The sequence below is a fragment of the Pinus tabuliformis genome, chromosome 5_2, assembly GCF_031772625.1.
Source record: "Pinus tabuliformis cultivar Carrire ecotype Pingquan chromosome 5_2, CPIR1, whole genome shotgun sequence".
NCBI classification, from domain to species: Eukaryota; Viridiplantae; Streptophyta; class Pinopsida; order Pinales; family Pinaceae; genus Pinus; species Pinus tabuliformis.
The window spans coordinates 1,115,216,203-1,115,239,841 of NC_142306.1; the positions used below are offsets into that span (position 1 = coordinate 1,115,216,203).

General features: G+C 34.1%; 1 protein-coding gene across 1 annotated transcript; it reads left to right on the plus strand.

Annotated features, from left to right (window-relative positions):
* Positions 1-15,165: 15,165 nt before the first annotated feature.
* Positions 15,166-16,878, plus strand: LOC149163133 (protein NODULATION SIGNALING PATHWAY 2-like). Its single transcript, XM_089435956.1, has one exon. The coding sequence runs from the start codon at positions 15,193-15,195 to the stop codon at positions 16,789-16,791; it is 1,599 nt and encodes a 532-aa protein (XP_089292082.1). The 5' UTR covers positions 15,166-15,192; the 3' UTR covers positions 16,792-16,878.
* The last annotated feature ends 6,761 nt before the right edge of the window (positions 16,879-23,639 follow it).

Below are 23,639 nucleotides of genomic sequence, written 5' to 3' on the forward strand. Positions count from 1 at the left end.
AGTATGAATCTTATCTATATAAGTATGATTCCTCACTCATTTTCACTTGTTGGAGATTATTGAGAAAATTTGCCTAAGGAGTTCTTATGCATCTATTTTTTCTAAATATTTTTTTAGATTTTTTTCAAGAGTTAGATTAGGATTTTTTTTAGGTTTTATAGAGGACATATCTACTTCAAGGCCAAATAATGACAACTTTCTCTAGTTGGAAGAGAAATGTAGGTACAATCTTCTTACATAGTTCCCTTTGATAATTAAAGATTCAATGTTCCACTGCATTGAGGTAGGACATACTAGGAATCTTCCCTCTTGCATTGGACAAGCTTTAAGATCACCTTGCTAATACTTGGATATGATTCTTAGAGGACCATTCTCCCATATATTCTTGAGAAAACCTTGTAGCCATATCCAACACTTAAGAGGTAATCCTTGTTCGTTCCCTTAAAATTTTCTCATCATAAACCCTAATTTCACCTAGAATGTGTGTATTAACCCAATAACCTTTATAGGCACTAGTTTGTTATATTATCTAATAAAAAAACCCAAATTCGTCTCGTTCCTTTTTTTTTCTTTGTAATACGTGGTTTAAATTTGATTGATTTATTAATCTAGGTTTCCATATCCAAGTTATTTTAATTGCTATATTTTTATTAATGCTAATATGTGTCACATGTTGATTGTGTTTTTGAGATTTATATTTAATATTGACATAATCTAGGGTATTTATTTGTTTTCCATTCATTTATATTTAAATCTAACTCTAAGTAATAAATAAACTCTAGTGCTTAACTTCTTATGTTTCAATGGGTTTCTCATGCTTGGAAAAATATGGTGAATATTAATTGTGCCCTCACCTAAATATTTAATGAAGGATTTATGCCAAGGGTGAAGTATTTTTGTGGATTTCATGCTTAATGATGATAAATTGATGTTAAAGGAAGTTTGATTACCTAACAATTAAGTGAAATGAATTTTAGTTTGGTTTTAATTTAATGTTCCATATCTAAATTTGTTTATGCTTACATTGGTATATCATTTTGGCATAGCATTTCTCTTCAATTCATACATGAATTCATATAATGTCAACTTTTCAAGCTCTTTGATTTTGGCGATAACGATTAAATGCGTTTGTAAAATTTTTAAGGAAATGTCTATTTTGAGTCTTACTAATCCATTATTTTGGAATTATTGTGGTGAATATTGTTCAAGAAAATTATGTATTCAATACAAGATAAACATCTTTAGTAACCACTCAAAAATTTAAAACAATGATCATAACACTAGTATTTTTACATACTTAAAATCCTCTACGAGGGAAATCATCCATGACCCCGCTCAACATGGTCACTTGAGACAATTTTATTATTGTTTTGTTTGTTCGTTTGTGTTTTTTTTACCATAAGAGAATTCTAATAATAAATCACCAACCAAGACACTCCATGCTCTTTGACTAGAGATAATTGTAAAATCAAGTGTTAGGCCACAAATCAATAGCTATTAGTATCTAGGAGAATAAAGACCAGCAAATCACTCTATGTTTCCATTTCCTTTAGGACACCACATGAATGCACTTACCATGTCCATTGCTTCTTTTTACAAAACGTTTTTAGCTAGTGCTTGATTTCCTCGGACATGACTCCATAACAATTGTTTGGAATTGAGAGATTAATAATATAAGTAAAAAATAAAAATATCATGCAAACAATACCATGATTTTTGTTAGGAATTGAGATATTAATAATATAAGTAAAAAATAAAAATATCATGCAAACAACACCATGATTTATCTTGGAAACCCTAAAATAGGAAAAGAAATACGGAAGATAATTGTTTTTCAAAGTTATTTATTATTTTATTTTTTAAATAAAAAATATATGATATTTTTTAAAATTAATGATAATTAATTCAAGTGGTTGGGGTTAAATAATTTTAATGGTGCCCATCTTGGTGGTTTAAATATCTTGATTAACCTCAATGTTGTGTGTAAAGATTAAAATTAATTTTTAATTTTAATTAAAAATTATTATTTTTTATTTAAATCTATTTTGAATTTTAATAATTAAATCAAGGTCAATCAAGTGATGAGAAGGTGCAAACCTCTTTTTTGAGTGCAAAACTTGAGGAAAGGTTTGTACCTTGAGAGATTTGATCATCTCGTCACTTGATAGATCCAGATTTAAAATTGATCTACGCTGGTTTTGTTAATGAATTAAAGATCAATAAAATATTATTGTTACTCATTTCAATCTTATTTTGACTTCTGGTTTATATTAATGAATTAAAGATTAATAAAATAGTATTGTTACTCATTCAATCTTATTTTCACTTCGTTATTATTCTTTTATCTCTTTGTAGTTAATTTACATAGTAAAATAATAAATAGACAAACTTATATATATATATATATATATATATATATATATATATATATATATATATATATATATTATAATTTTAAGTTTTATGATCAATTTATTTTAGCATAGTTTAATTAATTTATGTTTTTTTTTGTAGTTTTATTGTTTGCATAATCTTAGAAGTCGATGTTAGATGATCCAAAATAAATATTCTTGTAGGTTATAAAGTTAGAGTAAAATAATTATTAATTTAAGATATTAAATTAATAATTATTAATCTAGAATATTTAATTATTAGATGGAGACATTTAAAATTAGTATATTGTTGTAAAATATATGATTCTACAAATGTGTCATATCTTAGGCTCTAATTTAGGAGAATTTTTAGTAATTGTTTGAATAGCTTTTATTGTAAATGGACACTTGTTATTTTATAAGCAATCCATAATTAGAGGTAGTTAGGACATTGAGCTTAATAATAACTCATTGCAAGAGTGTTTTGTTGTTCGGGTGTAAACTCTTGCAAAATTCCAGATGTAATTGTTTTCTTATTAATAAAATTACATGTCTGAGGAAACTTCTACCATTATTGTGGTATCGGAGCTCTAGTAATGTTGCAGTTGATGTGAGGAGGAGATTCCAGCTCTACAAGTTTTTGGAAAACTCCATTGAATTGATCAGCAAATGATTGGTATGAAATTGTCCAGTTTTTTGTTCAAAAGAAAATTTTTTTTTTTTTTTTTAGATTTTTAAATCTAAAAATCATTTTTTGTATTATTATCAAAAATTGTTGTGTCTTGAATTTCTATTATTTGCTCCACTTCAACTTCTGCTATTCTCTATTCAATCGTGTTGGTATCTGCTATTCTTTGTTCAATCGTGTTGGTATTGTGATATCTCTGACTGTGAAATACGAAGCAAGCACGTTGACCATTGTTGTAAAAAATGTACCACCGCTCGATTGCGCATCATCATTCCAAGTGATGACGGTGGCATCATTGCCTGAGCCAGCAAGAGTCATGTGTGACTTACCTACATGACTTTCTTTTTTCTCCTTATAAGTGTCGGGATTGACTTTAATGGTGACCGGGTTCTTGTTATTTGCTGGAACTGATTTGATGGCGGCATGGAACGTAGTGAATTGACCTTTACCATTGGCATCCACTACAATCACATTTCCTGCGCTAGAGAGGGTAGTGATTCCCTTTAGATTTAGAGTCCGACTATTCTTCAATTCCGTGAAATTGTTCTTCCAATCGCAGTAGGTAGGTTCCATAACAAATAGTTGCAAGGTTGCAAGAAACGAAGTGATAAAAAAGTCGTTTCAGAAGGCTGCAAGAGTCCTTGTTCAGTCGTGCAGTGTGCCCAAATTCACAGAGCTGTGCAGCGAATTCTACCCTGCGCTCTAGCATTGAGCTTCCAAAATGAAAAATTTTTAATTGACAGAATTTGCAGTGGCCATTTAATGAAGATCAGGCTCGCTGAGCTATGGCATCATTCATTGAAGAGATATGTGACCAAAATTCACGTAAAATTCACTTATATATTTTTTTTTAATGGGAGTTTTAAAAGAAAAGAGATTAAAGTAAATGGAGGGATAAGGAGGATCATAAAGTTTTTTTTTTTGTAATGGAGAAATAAGCTGAGTTGAGTAATTTCTCAAAGAAGTGAATTTTTATTTAAAATTTGTAAATTTGGGTTCATCGCGTTATAGTTCAAAGTAATTTTACTTTGAGGGAGGGTGACATTTTTTTTACCAGGATATGCAAGAGCATTGTAAAAGTCAAATTTAGAAAGTTACCTTGTAAATATTTGAGAACTTGACTTGAGCCAAGTGCAAAGCTTAGTCATTTTTCTCCTGTTTCAACAACTATACGAGGGTCAAGGCCAAGCCCCAATAGATCATTTTTTTTGCGTAGTGTGTTGCATGTTGTGTTGCCCATCTTGATATTTTCTTTTTGAGCTTGATTTTTGGTGTGAAGCTTCAACACTACAATGTCAAAGTTGATTAATTTGTTTTCTGATTCGGACAAACTTGAAGGCACAAAATCTTACAAAACATGGCAATGCCTCATTGAAAGCACTCCCATTTATAATGAACTGTGGCATGATATATGTGATGGTGATATTAAGCCAAATAAACCCACAGATGTAGCTGCACTAGAAAAATGGGAAGTTAAGAATGCCAAAGAATTAGCTCTCATTAAATCTTCTGTTAATGATGAAATGTATGTTCATATAGCAAATGCTACAGATGCATGGTCTGCTTTGTGAATTTTTAAAGACTTCTTTGATACTCAGCCTGAATGAAAGAAATTTGATCTACAATTAAAATTGTTGCAACCAAAATTAACTGAAGGAGGTGATGTTCTTGAATACATCTCCAGACTCAAGAATATTAATCAAGAAATCATTAATGCTGGTTTTCAAGCAGTAGATGATAGTTTTATGGTCACTATTTTAATTGCTGGAATTCCTTCTTCCTGCACACATTTTTTGGAAACTCTACAATTAACTGGAAACTTAGAGAAGTTAAAGTTTGATAAGCTCTGTGAAATGTTGACCCAACATGATAAAACCTTTGGGAAGAAAAAGAAAGTTGGTGAAGATGTCTTTTTCACAGAGGCCAGCACTAGTAAATCATCAACTAACAGTTCTAGAAATAGAGGTAGAGGGAATTTCAATCAGAATCAAACAACACATAATGTATAAAGTCAAGGTCGAAGCCAAAGTAGAGGAAACAACTTTAATAGTGGAAACAATTCAGGCAAGAGTAATTTTCAAGGTAGAGGAAACAGTCAACGAAGAGGCTATTTTCAAGGAAGATGAAATAATAATCAAGGTAGAGGACAACCTAAATCAAAAGTCAAAGCAGAGGCAGAGGTTAGTTTCCATGAAGAGGGAGAGACTTAAGTCAAATTGTGTGTTGAAGATGTAACAAAGTTGGACATTATGCTGAAGATTGTCGAACTAGAAGAAAGATAAAATCCCCAAGTTTCATCAATAGTCAACACAATTTGAAAATGATCAAGATGATGAAGGTTCAGAATATGTTTTTACTTCTTCGCGGACATTACAACTTTCTTGTTTTCTTAAAAGTGATTATGAAGATGCTTGGATCTTGGATTCAGGGGCAACTCAGCACATGACTTGTCGACGTGACTTCTTTTGGAATTTTCAAGATTGATGACTTAATTCCATCTTTCTTGCAGATGATACAAAACATACTCCTTATGGAAAAGATGCAGTTAAAGTTTCTCTCCCTAGCATTGGAGAGAAAATGATTTCAAATGTATGGTATGTACCAACCTTTAAGAAAAATTTATTATCTTTAGTCACGATTTCACAAGCAGGATATTAGGCAATTATGGAAGATGGATTAGTTAAGATTAGTTCAGTCAAACAGAGCTTGAAAACTATGATGATAGGATATGAATATGGAAAATTGTTAAGGATGAAAGGGACAATTATTCCAAGGCATTCTGATTTTGCAGGGGCAGTGACTATAGGAATTTCACCTATAATATTGTGGCATGTAAGAAATGGATGTTTAAATTTTGATAGTCTTTCTCAATTGCAAAAACAAGGGATAGTTAAGGGACTTCCAACTTTCAAAAAGGAAAATGAAAAATGTGAAGCTTGCATTTATGGAAAACAAAGTTGAGAAAGTTTTCCAACAAGTTCATGACGCACAAACATGCTACTGCAACTAGTTCACAATGATGTTTTTGGACCACTACAAACTTCATTTGATGGTTGAAAATATTTCTTACTTTTCATTGATGATTTCAGTAGAATGACTTGGGTTTATTTATTGAAGCAAAAGTCAGAAGCATTTGAAATGTTTAAAATTTTTTGCCAACTTGTTGAAAATGAAGTCAAAGAAAAGATAGGCACTCTCAGGACAGATAATGGGGGAGAATTCACTTCAAATGAATTCAAAACTTATTGCAGCGATAATGGCATAAGAAGACATCTTACAAATGTTTACACTCCACAACAAAATGGAGTAGTATAAATAATGAACCACACCTCGTTAGGAATGGTGAGATTTATGCTAACTTTCAAAAGGTTAAGTCCAACATATTGGGCAGAAACAGATCTCCAACTGCTTCTTTAGATGGAATCACACCTTATGAATCTTGGTTTGGTTTCAAACCTCGAGTTAAACATCTTAGAGTTTTTGGATCAATATTTTATGCCTTAGTTTCGAAAGAAAAATGAACTAAGCTTGACTCAAGAAGTTTGAAATGCACAATGATTGGATATTTTGATGAGAAGAAAGCGTACTATCTTTTGACCAATGGAAAATTTATTATCATGAGTAGGGATGTAATTTTTGATGAAACAGAGAGTAAGAGTGCTGAAGAAATAGGAAATATTCTTCAAAAGTTAGAAACTAAAGGTAGTCAAAGAAAAGGAAATACGTAAAGTCAACCAAATTCATCAAATTGGTATGAACTTGATTTTCCTTCATCTGAAGATGATTCATCTAGTCCATCTACTTCAACAACACCATTTGGATCTTCTAGCAGTTCATCCTTATCTCCAAGCAGCAACAGTTCTTCTGACAATGATTCTCCAGAATCTTCAACTGATTGATGAACATCAGTTTACATTAATCCCCTTTACAATGATGGTGACTTTTTAGAATCTCAAACAAGTGAGCATCAACTACCAAAATGGGCAGTTCAACTTTTGAAAGATGTAAGACTTGATGAGTAGAATAAAACAAGAAAAAGGAATTCACACAGAAGTGAAGGAAATTTTGCATTGATAGCAAATGATTTTACTAAACCTTCCACATACAAAGAAGCAGTAAAACATAAAGAATGGAAATATGATATGATTGAAGAATATCGAGTAGTAATTGATAACAACACTTGGAAACTTGTTGTTTGTCCTCAAAATGTTAAACCCATAGGATGGAAATGGGTTTACAGAATTAAGTATAAACAAAATGGAGAACTTGAAAAGTATAAAGCAAGATTTGTGGCCAAAGGTTTTGCGTAGCAGGAAGGCATTGATTATGAGGAAACTTTTGCTCCTACAACTAAATGGAGCACCATCCGATTAACACTTGCATTCGCCGCTCAGAAAGGATGGAAAGTTCATCAAATGGATGTAAAAAGTGCTTTTCTCAACGGGGATTTACAGGAAGAAGTATATATGACACAACCACTAGGTTTTGAAATTGAAGGGCAGGAACATAAAGTCTGCAAATTGATCAAGGCTTTATATGGGTTAAAACAAGCTCCCCAAGCTTGGTATGCAAAAATGGATGAATACCTTAGGAAAGTTGGTTTTCAACGAAGTGAATCTGATGATACTTTGTATGTGCGACAACAAGGTAAATATCTGGTGATTATTGTTATGTATGTAGATGATTTGATCATTACTGGAAACAATGATGATCATATTGCACAGGTGAAAACAGAGTTACATGCAGGTATTAAGATGACAAATTTGGTATTACTTCACTACTATCTTAGAGTTAAAGTCTTCCAATGTCCACATCATATTTTCATTTCTCAGAGTAAGTATGCATCAGAGGTTCTTCAGTGATTTGGAATCAGGACTGCAAGCCCGTTCTTACCCCTATGGAGCAAAACTTGAGACTTTCAAAATTTGAAGGGGGGACATGGTGGAAAACACTACTTATAGACAGTTGATTGGCAGCTTGATTTATTTGACAAACACTTGCCTTGATCTATCTTATGCAGTCAGTATTCTTTCATGTTTTATGCAGGAACCACGAGATAGCCACTGGAATGCAGCCAAAAGAGTTCTTCGATATATCCAAGGAACAAAAGATTTTGGTCTTCTTTACACAAAGACTAAAAACTTTGTACTTGGTGGTTTTTCAAATGCCGACTTTGCTGGAAGTATTGATGATCGAGCATCAACATTAGGTTATTTAATGAGCATGGGGTCAGCAACAGTGTCTTGGAGTTGTAAGAAATAAGCTACAATGGCCACTTTTTTAGTCAAAGCAGAGTACATTTCAGCATGGAAAGCAGCATGTGAAATTGTTTGGTTGCACAGAATTTTGCAGAACTTGGGCATTTCTCAGGCAAAAGCTACATCATTATTCATTGACAACCAGTCAGCCATTAAGCTTGCCAAGAACCCAGTTTTTCATTCAAAGACAAAGCATGCAGACACCAAATATCATCATATCAGACCTCTCATTTCCAAAGATGTCCTCAAGCCAATTTATTGTCCTTCAGAAGATCAGATCTCTGACATTTTTACGAAACCTCTTGGCAGAATAAAATTTACTAAGTTTAGGGATGAACTTGGTATTTGTTGTAATGTATCTTTGGATCATAGGGGGGAATGTTAGATGATCCAAAATAAATATTAACATAGGTTATAAAGTTAGAATAAAATAATTATTAATTTAAGATATTAAATTAATAATTATGAATATTTATTTATTAAATGGAGACATTTAGAATTAGTATATTGTTGTAAAAGATATGACTCTACAAATGTGTCCTATCTTAGGCTCTAATCTAGGAGAATTGTTAGTGAGTTGTTTGAATAGCTTTTATTGTAAATGGACACTTGTTATTTTATAAGTGATCCATAATTAGAGGCAATTAGGGCATTGAGCTTATAAATAGCTCATTGCAAGAGTGTTTTGTTGTTTGGGTGTAAAACTCTTCCAAATTCTAGATGTAATTGTTTTCCTTTTTAATAAAATTACGTGTCTGAAGACATTTTTACCATCAGTCGAATTGAGAGATATAAATCCATTTATTTATTCAAAAATCCATTTTAAATGACAAAAAATTACTCTCTAAAAAATACAAAAAAAAAAATTAAATTAATTAAATTGGACCATTTATTTTAAAAATTGTAACAATTTAAATCATTTTTTTCATTATTCATAGAATGTAAAGTAAACTTACTCATGATATATATATAGATATAAATATTGGTTATATAACATTAATTTAATTTTAATTTAGAAATATATATATGATGATGATGATGATGATGATGGTTAACGTCCGCTGAGACCAAATAATGGTCTATCAGACCTAAAGAAACAAATTATCTATTTTGATTTAAGATTTTATTCCTATGCTCAAAAATCTTGGAGAGAAGCCTCCCGAGCTCACTATAATTTTGACATTGTGAAAGGCTAGGAAGGTCAGTATTGTAACAAAGATTGTGAAACTGAGATCTAATGTGGTTATATGCGGGGCACTCTAAGAGGAAGTGGTTTTCATCCTCGATGTTCCTATTCTCACATATATGGCAGATCCTTTCCATCCATGGCGTTTTAGGAACTGCCCAACGACCTGTTTCACTATGGAGCTCATGAGAATTCATTCTAATCTTTGCTATATTAATTTTCTTCTTTGAGCTAGTTAAAATAGAGAGATACTTTTGATCTTCTAGGGTGGGGTTGATGACCTTCTTATAATATCTTAATTTTCTTTTAGCCGCTAAGTCTTTCTCACACCACATTTTTTCTTTGAACTTAGAAGTAACAATATCTTCAATTTTATTTATGTTTTGCAATGCATCATTTTCGTTGATCTCCCAATAGTTTAACCAAGCCCTTGTGTCTTTATGCCACCCTCGATTGAGCCTTAGGTGGTTTTGGCTAGAATTTAAAGCTAGCTTAGGAAGTCTATGATCGTCTATGTTACTGATTTTGTGCTTGTACAATAGAAACCTAAGCATAGCTAGGCTCTCAATAGGGGAAAGACCTGCTTCTATAAGGAGAATAGGATAGGGTGTATTACTTTTAATTTTCAGGTTATAAGTTATAAAACGCTTCTGGATTTGCTCAATCTTTCTCCATGATTCTCTAGAGATGCTGCAACCCCAAACCTCACAGCCATATAAGATAACAGGAGTGACTAAAGTTTCAAAGAGGAACTTCTTTTTATCCCACATTACAAGGTTTGCTATTTTACAATTATTTTCAAGACCAAAGTAAGCTTTCCACCCTCCATTAATCCTTTTCTCAATGCTATGGTTCCAGTTGAGCTTGTGATGAATATCAATTCCTAGGTACTTGTAAGAATACACTTCCTCCAATTTATTATTCTCATACATAAAATTAGCATAAGTTTCCTTCTTGGATTTGATAATCATAACTTTTGTTTTGTCAGTGTTAACAGTCATACCCATGGTAGAGCAGAAATCCTTAAGAAGCCTGAGTTGCTTATTAAGATCAGATGGGAACCTTGCCAAAAGAACAATATCGTCAGCATAAAGAAGAAGAATGATGACTATCCCAGCTAAGATCGTGCCATCACATCCTGCTTCCTCTAAATAGCCTTCGAGCTTATCGATGTAAATGCCAAATAGGGTAGGGGAGAGGGGGCAAACTTGTTTAACTCCGATGTTACACTTAATATCTTTCGACCACCCTTCATTGCTCTTTAGCTTGGCAATTACATTCTTGTATAACCTTATAGCGGCAGCTCTCAACTCGAGAGGAACCTTTAGATCTTCCAATCTATTCCAGAGGTTGTATCTAGGAACCGTATCGAAAGCCTTTCTAAAGTCCACAAAGCAACAAAATAAATTGGATTTATCATTACGACATTCCTCCGCAATGATCCTAAGCGTAACAAGGTGGTCTGTTGTTGAGTGATGCCTTCTGAAACCTGCTTGGCCTTTAGCCCACTTACCTTCACTTTCAAGCCATATGCTTAACTTATTTTCCAAAATACTACCATATAACTTGGCTAAGAGAGGGCTGATCATAATTGTTCGATAATTAGAGGGGTTATTTGTATCCCCACTTTTAAAAATAGGGATAATGAGGCTCTCAGTCCAAGGTTTAGGGAACCCTTGCTTGACTGCTTGATTGAAAAGCTTGTGGATGTGGGGGGTGAGGACAAGACCTCCAATTTTTAAGATTTCCGCTTGGTAACCTTCAATGTCCTTAGCTTTCCCATTAGCGAGACGATTAACCCCAAAACTTAATGTCTTCTAAAGAGAAAACTTCAAATTTCAATAGTTATATCACATTTTAGTTTCAATAGTTAAAGATTTATATATTTTAATATTTATTTAAAGTTTTTGATATCCGAATAAATTTCTTTTATTAAATCATAATCTTTTCTGATTTTAAATATGATTTTTTAATGTATACATAAATTCAACCAAAAATACTCTTAAAACATTCAAATTTAAAAATTCGCAATTTAAATTTATGATTTCAAAAAAACCTTTACAAACTTGAAAATATACTCGGGAAAGCTCAAAAGCATATCACAAGTCAACTACGCTAGAGATATCTACATATTTAGATATGATGTAATTGTAATTGGCCAAATCCTCGGTGCCGTCGATGCAAATAAATTAAAGGCCACCTTGGATGTCTCTGTTTTTCAACGTACCCACCACTGAGAAAAGTCGAGCGGCCCATCATGACGAGAAGAATATTTCATCATGAAATGGAGAATCAACATGATTGCATTAGGTTTGAAATTTCAGTTTTGGCATTTTTTAATTGATAGTGATGTAAATGTTTAATGTTTTTCATTTATAGATTTGATGTTAAAATGAATTTAATAAATAAGTTGATGTTTTATTAAATTCATAATATAAGTTTTTGAAAATATAAATAATAAAAAATGTATTTTCTAATTTTACAATGATATAAGTGTTTAAAATTTTTTATTTTATAAATTTATAAAATTTATTTATTTATTTTTATTTTTAGATTTGATATGAAATAAATTTAATATTTAAATAAATATCTAATTAAATTTATAATATTATTTTTTTTTATTATTATTTTTTTAAATATGTATTAAAGATTATATTTTTTGTTTCTGAATAACTTTACAATTTTATAATGTCACATGACCATCAAAATCTATAAAACTATAATCTATAACAACCAAAATTTATAAACTAAATATGAGTGCATTGGTTTTTGAATAACTCTACAATTTTATAATGTTACATGATCATCAAAATCTAATCAAAATCTATAAAATTATAATCTATAATAACCAAAATCTATAAAACTAAATATGAGTATACTAAAACATGTAAGATTGTGACAAAACCATATTTGTTTTGGACAAAGTTCTAGTTTTTATTACTAATGAAATGCCCGCATATTCATCATATGTAATATATCACTCAAGGCAACGAATTGAAAAGTTAACTTCACATAAGGAGTGCCTTACCAAAGCACCAAATCACCTTCTATCCAAGACCCCTTAGATAGAAAGTTACAATATATGTTCAAACTTCTTATACAAATTGAAGTATATATAATAAAATCTAAAAAGATTATTAATAAAAAAAATCAAGTTTACAATCAATTCAAGTATCTCTCAAATTATATAAATATAACTATCTTCACATATTTACATGTATTTTTGTAAATCAACGTTATTATACAAATTACTAAAAATATTTTAATTTTTACACTAAATTAGTTTTAACCATTTTGTTACATCATTATGTTGCTCCTTCAGTGCTTTGTTCATGCTCAATGAAATCAATAAGATGAAGAAATCATAGAGATTAATCTCATTGCATTTTTAAAAAAAAAAATTGTTCACAATAACCCTATCCACAAGATAGGTCCGCATAGGTGGGCAATCTTGCCAGGTTGAAATGGCTTTGGAATTGAATTTACACTGGCAGATGGTGAGAGAATGGGAACAAATTAGATGTGACATGCACTTTGATGGAGTTTGTAGTGTGGTAGATAGGGACCAGATTGCTTGGAAGGGTAAAATGAAGGATGGCAATCATAAGGTGGCCCACACATATTTTTCTCTTTGCTGTCAAGAGACATTACAAACTGAGGTATGTTGGTTCACAAACTTCTGGAAATCCAATTCTTCCATTAACATTATTCTTTTTTCTTTGGCTGGTATGGAAAAATAAAAATCTCACGTGGGAAAACCTCCAAAAGAGACATTGGTATTGGTCGAGTGTTATTTACACGGCTGACGAGGAGAACAATATACACTTATTTTTATTTTGTTCCAAGATTATTCAACTCTGGCAAAATCTGGTTCCCATATCAGCAATTTGACCATATCTCAGATTGTCTAAACTGGTGCAACAAACAACAATCTTCATGGTGCAACATCCCCCTTTATTCATATGGGCTTCCCATATCAACAATTTGACCATATCTCAGACTATCTAAACTGGTGGAGCAAACAACAATCTTCATGGCGGAACACCCCCCTTTATTTTTTCTAGGAGGTCTGGAAATGGAGAAACAATATTATTTTCAACAATCTCAGGGATTCTGAATCGCAGGTTTTGGAATGCATCAGTTTGGTTTTCTCAAATGGCACTCTACATGGTAAAGGACCGAAGGATACCACTCATAAACAAACTAGCCCAAAGTTGGTCTTCGCGACTAGCTATTTTGATGGAGCTTCACAAAGGAATAAGTGTGGATGAGGTTCTTGGATTGCCTTTTCTCTGGAACGGGAATTTTGGGTATATTAGGGTGTTGGTTGCCGCACAAACACAAAGGCTGAAGTTATGGCTCTTTGTGGACTTCTATGGTTCTCTAAATATCTGAACATCCAAATGTTGCATATATTTGGGGACTCCAAGATTCTCATTGATTATGTAATGGGACGGGCACAAATTTACCAACCCATGCTCCAAGGATGGCTTTTCCAAGTTCAACAACTTTGGATTTCATATAGGGGCTCAACAATTGAGCACATTGGAAGGGTCAACATTGCATATATTTGGGGATTCCAAGATTCTCATTGATTATGTAATGGGATGAGCACAAATTTACCAACCCACACTCCAAGGATGACTTTTCCAAGTTCAACAACTTTGGATTTCATATAGGGGTTGTATAACCAATTCGTGGACAAACTCTTGAAGAGGGAGTTACTTGATGCGCTAGGCGGGTGACACATTGAGATCAAGATAGAAGATCATATTTTGGATGTTGGGGTAATGTCCTTTACTAGATAACTTCTACTTTTGCTAGAAACTCTCATATGATTATGCTGGTAGTATACCTCATAGTTTTTTGTCTACCATATATCATGTTGATCCAGGTTTATTATATACTTTTTTTTGTGTTTTTGCTATATTGTACATATATACTCTTCGTATAAACTTAGATCACTGATAAATTAGGTTTGCTATATTACACAGTTTCAAGCTATAATACTCTATAGGTTTGTTCATACGAATATGTCATTGATTTCAGATAACACAGATGACATTTGATGATATGTATACATCTATATGCTTGCTATCTCCTCTATATATATATATTTCACATTTTAATGAATATAATGCTTTTTTCATAATGAAAAAAAACTATCCACAATAATCGTCCAATCAAAAATAACCTTATCCACAATAATGGTCCAAACAAAAGTGTGTTGCTCCTTAGCACTTTGTTCATCCTCATTGAAATCAATAATAGGAAGATTCAATATGAATAAAGATAAAACCAAAGAAAAAACTAATTATTTCACAACTTTTTTAACAGTAGAAAAATGAAAAAGTTATGTGGAGAGTCAAATTCCAGGGAGGTGGCTGTCACTGTATCGCTCAATGAAATCAATGAGAATAACATGATCATTAACTGTGCAGCGTCAAAAAATCGATCGTTCTGTATCACGTTTGCAATGCTTTGTTTGAAAACTGTCAATCACGTTGACACGATATTAACTGTGTAGCGTGAAAAAATTGGTCGTTATTTATCACGTTGCAATGCTGTGTATCAACAAATCATAAATAACTTTATCAATTATCGTTCATCGTCATATTATCTTAGGCAGCCAAGTCTCACTCTCTTTTCTGGCATTGGGTCGTTTAGAGAGTGTGGAATATAGGCAGTATGGAAGCTGGAATGGGAGCATCATGGCTTTCTGAATATCATTGGGATCATTTATTCGATGATCCGCCGCATGTAGATACTCCATCTACAGCACTAGCAGCTGAATGGGCGTCATGGGATGATTTATTCATCAATGGCTGCTCTGTTAATAATCTGTCCGGAGAGTATTTAATGGATGCAGAGCTGCAAGATGAGAGTAATAATATCGAGGAAGACCACATATTGAGTCATAGGAAAGATACCATTATCTTCCAACACACAATAGATAGTGCAAACACAATCACTAGTGAGCAGTCTGGTGTAGTCCCTAGAAATCAATTGGTTTCTGACTATACTGCGACAGACAGCAGCAGATCAGAATCAATCGCACCAAACAAAGCAGATTCGTCTTCTGTCGATGTCGATAATGGCAGCGTTGAACACAAAGGATTGAGGCTGCTACATCTCTTGACAGCATGCGTGGAGGCAATGTCGGAGGGAGCACAAGATCTGGTGGAGGTTATCCTCTGCAGGTTGCGACAGCTCGTTTCTTGCACCGGCTCCACCATGGAGAGAGTGGCTTACTATCTTTTCGATGCTCTACTTCACTCTAATGTCAATATAGATTCGCTCACCCATTTGGAGCTCGATGATAAGACCGGTAAGGAGCATTTTCTTGGAGCTCTAAAGCTGCTGCATGTAGCTTATCCTTACATTCGATTACCTCACTTAACCGCTAACGAATGCATTCTGGAAGCTGTTGTGGCGGTCGGCGGTGGTAATAATGTGGGAATCCATATCATTGACTTCGATATCATGGACGGCATGCAATGGCCGCCATTAATGGAGGCGTTGAGGAATAATGATGATGTTCCTCACTTGAGAATCACAGCAATCAAATGGCCAGACGAGGAGGAGGACCTGTGTCTGCACTATTCTGCACATACGGGAAGAAGGTTGTCCGAGTATGCAACCTCTGCGGGCATCCCATTTTCGTACCAAGAAAGGGATTTGAAAGGTGTGAAGGACATCCTGTCGTCCCAGGAGGGGGAGATTGTAGTAGTGAACTGTATGTGGCAATTGCCTCACATGCTCAATCTCAGAAATAAATCACACTTATTCGAATTCTTAGTTAGCACACGCCACCTGAATCCGGTGGCAGTTACGCTCGCTACAGGTCCCCATGGCATCGAGAGTGGAACTGCCAATTTCCTAGAGAGCTTTACTCGTCGTTTGGAGGAGCTGTGCGCCATTTTCGACTCGCTTGAAGCTGGACTTCCAGAACATGGTCTTGCAAGAGCGATGGTGGAGCGCATATTCTTTGGGCCGGCCATGTCTAAGAGAGTTATGAGTAGTGTGCGTGGCGATGATAGCCCAGCCGATATCAGAGATTCCAACGTTGTTGACCTTCCGCTCAGGTGTGGTTATGAAGAATGTAGTATAAGCAACGACAACATGATTGATGCAAAATGTAATGTGCTGTGCAGCGGCAGCAGTGGATGTTATGAAGTAGAAATGGTGGGGCATCATCGAGTGGTTCTCAGATGGGGTTCTACCCCTTTGGTGTGTGTTTCAGCATGGAAGTCACCCTCATCATCATGTATATCCAATCGACGGTAAAATTAGCGAGCAATCCGTCACCATAGTTGGGTTATTTGGATAGTTTGAGCTTCTGAAAAAATTAACATCCATGCAAATTAATTTGTAGGTGGTTAAAATATACTCATGAATTTGTGATATGTGTATATCTATATATATATTTATTACATCTGCGGTTTCTATATGAACTTCTGTACTCATTAAGGAATGTTGTAATAGCAACTTCGAAATCAATGTATACGATTCATAAATACAGAATATGCTTCGTCCTCTATACCAAATGCTGTGACCAGATTTAGAAAGTTAAACTCTGTGTGTTTACGAATACGGGCACTGATCATTAACATATTTGGTTTTATTGAGGTAAAATATTAGTCCTATAATTCAGTTATTGGATAAAAAACAGAAACTTTCCTTTCTTCAAGGTCTTATGCGCTGAGTTTCCGTAAACTGATATTAGCCTTAAATTTCTAGTATTCCAAAAATAGCACTGAAATAGTTTCCGTAAACATCTGGCAACGCATTGCAGTATCGCCCCGCCTGTACAAATTCAGAAGCCAAAAAGGATCGCATTGACGATTTCATTGTTTGTTTATTGAGAAATCTTGTACTGAGTTTCTTAGATGTGAAATCGCAGTGAATATCGATTATCGATTACAAACTGAATACAACAGTAAGAATGATGTTACGAATTGTGACGGAAGGCCATCCCATCCGGGCCCTGTACTGAAAAAAATAAAAATTAACGTAGGGACAGTTCAATCATATCTCATAATTACTCAAATAATAATAATAATAGTAAAAGTCGATAAAGCGAATCAATGTGACGAGGAGAATGACGTTACATAAGCAATTATATGGTGGAAGTCCATCCAAGTGTTGGATTTAGGAAAAAAGAAACCTGAAATACAATGATCATTCAATTATTTTATTGGAAAGATCATATTTCATAACTATAATAATAATATTTATATAATCCATAAATCAACTGACCTAGACAGGTGTAGGTAATTCCCGGTACAAGTAATTGCAGGTCATTAGTTTGGGGAAAACGTGAAAAATGAAAATAAATAAATAAATAAACTGAAGATGAAAATAAATTAATAATAACTGATACTATGATCGTTCAATCTCATTGGGAATTATGAAAACGGGCGTGAAGATGAAACTAAATAAATAAATAACTGAATTTATTGGAGAGTTGATTAGTATTGCAGGCCGTTGGTTTGTGGAAAACGTGAAAATGTAAATAAGTAACTTATTGCATTAAAAATATGCGTGTTATTATGGTAGGTACTTTTGAATTGGGATGACACAGTTGAGAGGGTAGGGATTTCAAAATTAAATTGCTCTTTAAATGGGATGTTATTGTTATTGGTATGACCGTTTTTATAAAAAAAGTTGATGGGCTGGCATTTTTTTAATTAAATAATAGAAAAATTCTAAAAATCAATTATTAGATTTTGTTATTGTGTTCTTAATTAGTTTCCAAATTTTATTTTTGAAGAGTTTGTTAAGTTGTTGAATCACATTGTAGTTTTATAAATGTAACCAATGTGAGGCAATATAGGTAGTTTCTAGTCGTGAATGTTAATTTAGAAATAAGGTTTACATTTGTAAATATGTAGATTTGGTTTGTTGAGTAGTTGAAATATTTTCGCAATAACCAATCTTTTTTAGTTTAGAAATAACTCTTACATTAGTAAACATGTAGATTTGGTTTGTTGAGTGGTTGGGTAGTTGAGATATTTTCTCAATAACCAATTTCTTACTTTTCAAATTGTTGGATCTCATAAGCACCATATATGCTTGATGTAATTGTGTTAATTAGTGTGTAATAGAAAAATAATTGTGTGTGTGCACATCTATGATTTCTTTCTTGGTAAAAGGAGAAGATGTTCCAGATTTACATAGGAGAGAAATGAAAACACAAAGCTGCAACAGAAACTATGCTTCAATTAATTAATAAAAATATTGAAAATTGTTTACATGCAAAATAGAAATAAACTATGACTCGGACGATGGTAGCTTATCTATGAGAAGAGATGTGATGACTACATGCCTCTAAATTGTGTTACAATGATGCACAAAGGAATTTTTATCATAAAAAAAAGTGTCTAGGAGATGAAGCGCCAAAGGTTTTGGGCTTTGTTGGGATAAGTTGGACCGCCAAATTCCTGGGGTTGTAACTTTGACATACGATCTCTGTTTGGCTATAATAATACCTTGTTTTTGATACAGGAGCATTCGGACTTAGCCAACAGTGTGATTGTATGTTTACATGTTGTGGCTAACATGAGATGAATTTCATTGACCTAAGTGGTCAAAATCAGTTTTAGTAGAGAGGGTTGGATCTCTTGAAAATGATCTTTACTTAATTATTGTAATAATTAGAATATTGTATTATTTTTAGAATATGAGATAAGTTGTTAGTGTAGGTATGTAACAAATCTTGAGAATAAAGATTTAATTGTTAGATTGATTAAAATAGGGATCTAGTTGTCTTTGCAGTTAGGATAGGATTTGATTCATAAAAGAGGAAAGAATGTAATGACCAAGAAATTAGATTGGATGATCGAGAATTGAGTGAGTAAGCGAGTGGTGTGACAAAGATAGGGTTTGAGGTTGAAACAAAGGTCAGACAAACTGTTGTAATTGAGCGAGAGGGCCAAGACTATGTAATTTCTATATTATTGGATAATTGATTGAGTGTGGTGTTGTGTGTTAATCTGGTGGGGAATTTCATTGTATCTGTGTATCGGCGTTCTGGACCCTAATCGGGTATTTTCTCTGTTTATAACACTTTATTTATAAATCACAGTGGAATATTGTTAAAGGTTAATATTGTGGGTAAGCACTAAACCTTTCCCTTAAGCGCCTTTATTAAAGTTATGCATTAAGCATATGGGTTGTATTTGATAAATGGTAAACGGTATCTCGCGTGCTTAAGAAGAGGTAAATGGTATTGTTCCAAGTTCATGCGATTACCCTTAGCAGCCGACACGTAGCAGAGGAAAACCACTGCTCTCGTGCACTCTCGATTCGATATTGATCGTGCAAGAATCCGCGCGAAATTGCACGACAACCGTTCGATTGGACATGTCACATCGATGGTGGAGATCGCCCGTGCTAGTTGGTGAGCAGACGACGCCATATCCATTGGATCTGGAGAAGTGAGATCAACGGTGTAGATTGAAGCACTCAGTTTGAGGAAAAGTCAAAGTGGGACCATAGGTGATTGGTTAGGTTAGCGGGACCCTGAGGGGGAAAATCCACGTACAGAACTGTGTTTAAGCGTAGCTAATTGGTTATAAAGTTAACCTGTAGTCCAATTCCAGACTACCACCTCATTTCGTCAATCTCCTGCGTCATTTTGGTATTAGAGCACAGAGATTAAGTTTTGCTATGGTAAACATGCCACCGAGGAGAGAAGGAGGCATAGGTCGGGGGAGACCTGTAGCAAATGCAATTCTACTGGTTGAGATCCAGAATCTGCGTACAAGGATGGAGACAATGGAGATTGCTCAGGGGAGAGCACCTGATGAAGGAGATGCTAGTGCTGCAAAAGAATTTCTGAGAAAGAAGAAGAGGATGAAGGTGAAGATGCCAAAGTTCTCAAGATATTGGCCAAAGCAAGTGGAAGACCAAAGGTGGAAATACCTTTGTATGGCGGGAATCTCAATGTAGAAGAGTTGATGGATTGGATCAGTTCATTAGACAAGTATTTTGACCAGATTAAAGGTAACGAAGCTATCTGGTGGGATGAAATACAAAAATCTAGAGCAACAAGAGAAAAGTCTAAGATCAAACAATGGGATAAAATGGTAGGTAAATTGAAAGCTAAATTTATTCCAAAATATTATGAATTAAATATTTTCAAACAATTGGCAAATTTGAGACAAAAAGCAATGACTGTCAAAGAATATACAGAAGAGTTTTATAAGCTGAGCATTAGAGCATGACATGCAGAGGATGATGTAGAAAAGGTAGCGAGATACATCAATGGTTTAAGATATGACATACAAGATGAAATCAGCTTGATGAGTCTAAAGACAATTGAAGATGCATATCAAGCAGTTTTGAAGGCAGAAGAGAAGATATTGAGGAAACAAAATTAGAGGAATAGAGGGAAGAGTTCAACAAGAGGTAGAGGAACTACCAGACCAAGATTTCAGCACCATCAGAGTGAAGCAAGAAGTTCAAGTAGTAGATCACCACAGGGGGATAATTTAGTATTGGAAGATTTGCACCCAGAGGAAGAGGTCGAGGAAGAGAAATTCAGTGTTATACATGTGGAGAATGGGGATATGGATCATGGGACTATCCTCATAATAAAGCAACAAATTAGAGGAATGTGAATGCGGCTAAGGCAAAGGAAGAAAAACCTAAAATTGCAAACAAGGAAGAATCACCTGAAGAAGGAGAATCTTTGTTGTTGAAAAGGGTATTGCTTAAGGCAGAGAAAGAGACAGGAGAACCAACTCAGAGAAAGAGTTTATTCAGAACTACATGCAAGTTCAAAGGAAAATTTTATAAAGTGATAATTGACAGTGGAAGCACTGATAACCTTGTTTGTACAAAAATGGTGGACAAGTTAGGATTAATAAAAATAGTACACCCTACTCCTTACAAAGTATCACGGTTGTAAAAAGGACATCAACTTATTGTGATAGAACAATGCAAAGTAGAGATACAGATTGGTACTTATAAGGATGTGATATTGTGTGATGTAATGGCAATGGATTTATGCCATGCGTTGCTGGGAAGACCTTGGCAGTTTGATTGGAAAGCTATTCATGATGGGAGAAGGAAAACTTATACTTTCGAGAAGGATGGAAATAAACACACACTGCTGCCATTGAAGGATGAAGCAAGAAAAGAGGCACCTGGAAACAGTGTTATGCTGATAAGTGGAAAGGAGTTGTTGCAAGAAGTTGGAAAAGGTGAAGAGATGCCTTTTTCTGTCATAGGGAGATCTAAGGTAATTTTGACTTCCATAAACTTAGATGATTTACCTGAAGAAATCAAAACTCTATTGAATGATTTGCTGATATTATTGTGGATAAGTTGCCAAATGAATTACCGCCAATAAGGAGTATTAGTCATCACATTCACCTAATACCTGGAGCAAGTTTGCCAAATAAAGCAGCATACAGATTAACTCCTCAAGAGAATGCAGAAGTTGGAAGACAAGTACAGGAACTGATGGATAAGGGATTAATCAAAGAGAGTATTAGTCCATGTGTTGTGCCAACAGTACTCAGTCTAAAGAAGGAAGGTGAATAGCGTATGTGTATTGATTCTAGAGCCATAAACAAGATTACTATCAGGTATAGATTTCCTTTACCATGCATGTATGATTTAATGGATTGTTTAAGTGGGTCAAAGTATTTTACTAAAATAGATATGAAGAGTGGATATCATCAAATAAGGATTAGAGAAGGAGATGAATGGAAGATTGCATTTAAAACAAATAGTGGATTGTATGAGTGGTTAGTGATGCCTTTTGGAATCACTAATGCACCTAGCACATTCATGAGATTGATGAATGAAGTCTTGAAGGAATATGCAGGCAAGTTTGTCATTTTTTATCTTGATGATATTCTAGTTTCCAGTATAAGAAAAGAAGAACATCTAGAGCATCTTAAGTTGGTTTTAAGAACTCTGTAGAAAGAGAAACTATTGATAAATCTGAAGAAATGTAGTTTCATGAAAGAAGAATTATTCTATTTAGGATTTGTAATTTCTAAAGAAGGTTTGAAAATGGATCCAGATAAAGTCCAAGCAATTTGGAACTGGCCTATTCCAAGAAACATATTTGAGGTAAGAAGCTTTCATGGTATTGCAAGTTTTTATAGAAACTTTATCAGGAATTTTAGTCAGATTTGTGCACCAATTATTAAAACAATAAAAGTGACTAATCAACCATTCAAGTGGACAAAAGCAGCAGACAAAAATTTTAAGTTGCTGAAGAAGAAAATTACAGAGAAACTAGTTTTATCTTTACCTGATTTTGGAAAAGTATTTCAAGTTGAAACTGATGCTAGCGGAGTTGCAATTGGAGCAGTTTTGAGTTAGGAACAAAGACCAATAGCATACTTTAGTGAAAAACTAAATGAAGCTAAGAATAAGTATTCTTCTTATGACAAAGAATTTTATGCTATAGTGCAAGCTTTAAAAAAATGGAGACATTATTTGCTACTAAAGGAGTTTGTATTGTATTTTGACAATCATGCATTATAGTTCATAAACAACCAGCCATGTTAGAAAATTATATATTACGGAGCAATGGAACACATAAAATATTGCAGAAATATAAACACAGAAAACACATAAAACAAGAGAGACACAGATATATGTGGTTCACCCAGTTTGGGCTACGTCCACGGAGAAACAACCAGTCCTTCCTTTTATATTATCCAGCAAACTGAAGAGATACAACCTACAGTAGATCCGCTGTAACACCCTCTTCGCTCTCAATCTCCTCTCTCTTCCTCACTCAAAATACAGATATACATAGACACAATACAATTCCCTCATATATAGTGAGGGGTTGCCTTCTAGGGCAAAAATTCCTAAATTAAACATAACTTTTACCATCAGATCATCCTCCTAATGAACGGCCTAGATTGACTAGAAATTACTAGACTTTTACAAGGCAATTTTACATCTATTTTTAGCTTCGGGGGCAGCGCCCCCAAACCCCCGCCGGGGGACCGCTAGCCTCCGGACCCCCCAGCTGGGGGGAATTAGCCCCTCGGACCCTCGTGGGGGGGGGGGGGGCAAGTCCCCCCCGCACCCCCCGTGTGGAGGGGTGTACAATCTTCCTGAGGTATACATCCGGCTGAGACATTTGAATACAGAAGATA

Coding starts and splice junctions, on each gene's coding strand:
- LOC149163133 (XM_089435956.1), top strand. CDS start 15,193: ATGGAAGCTGGAATGGGAGCATCATGGCTTTCTGAATATCATTGGGAT.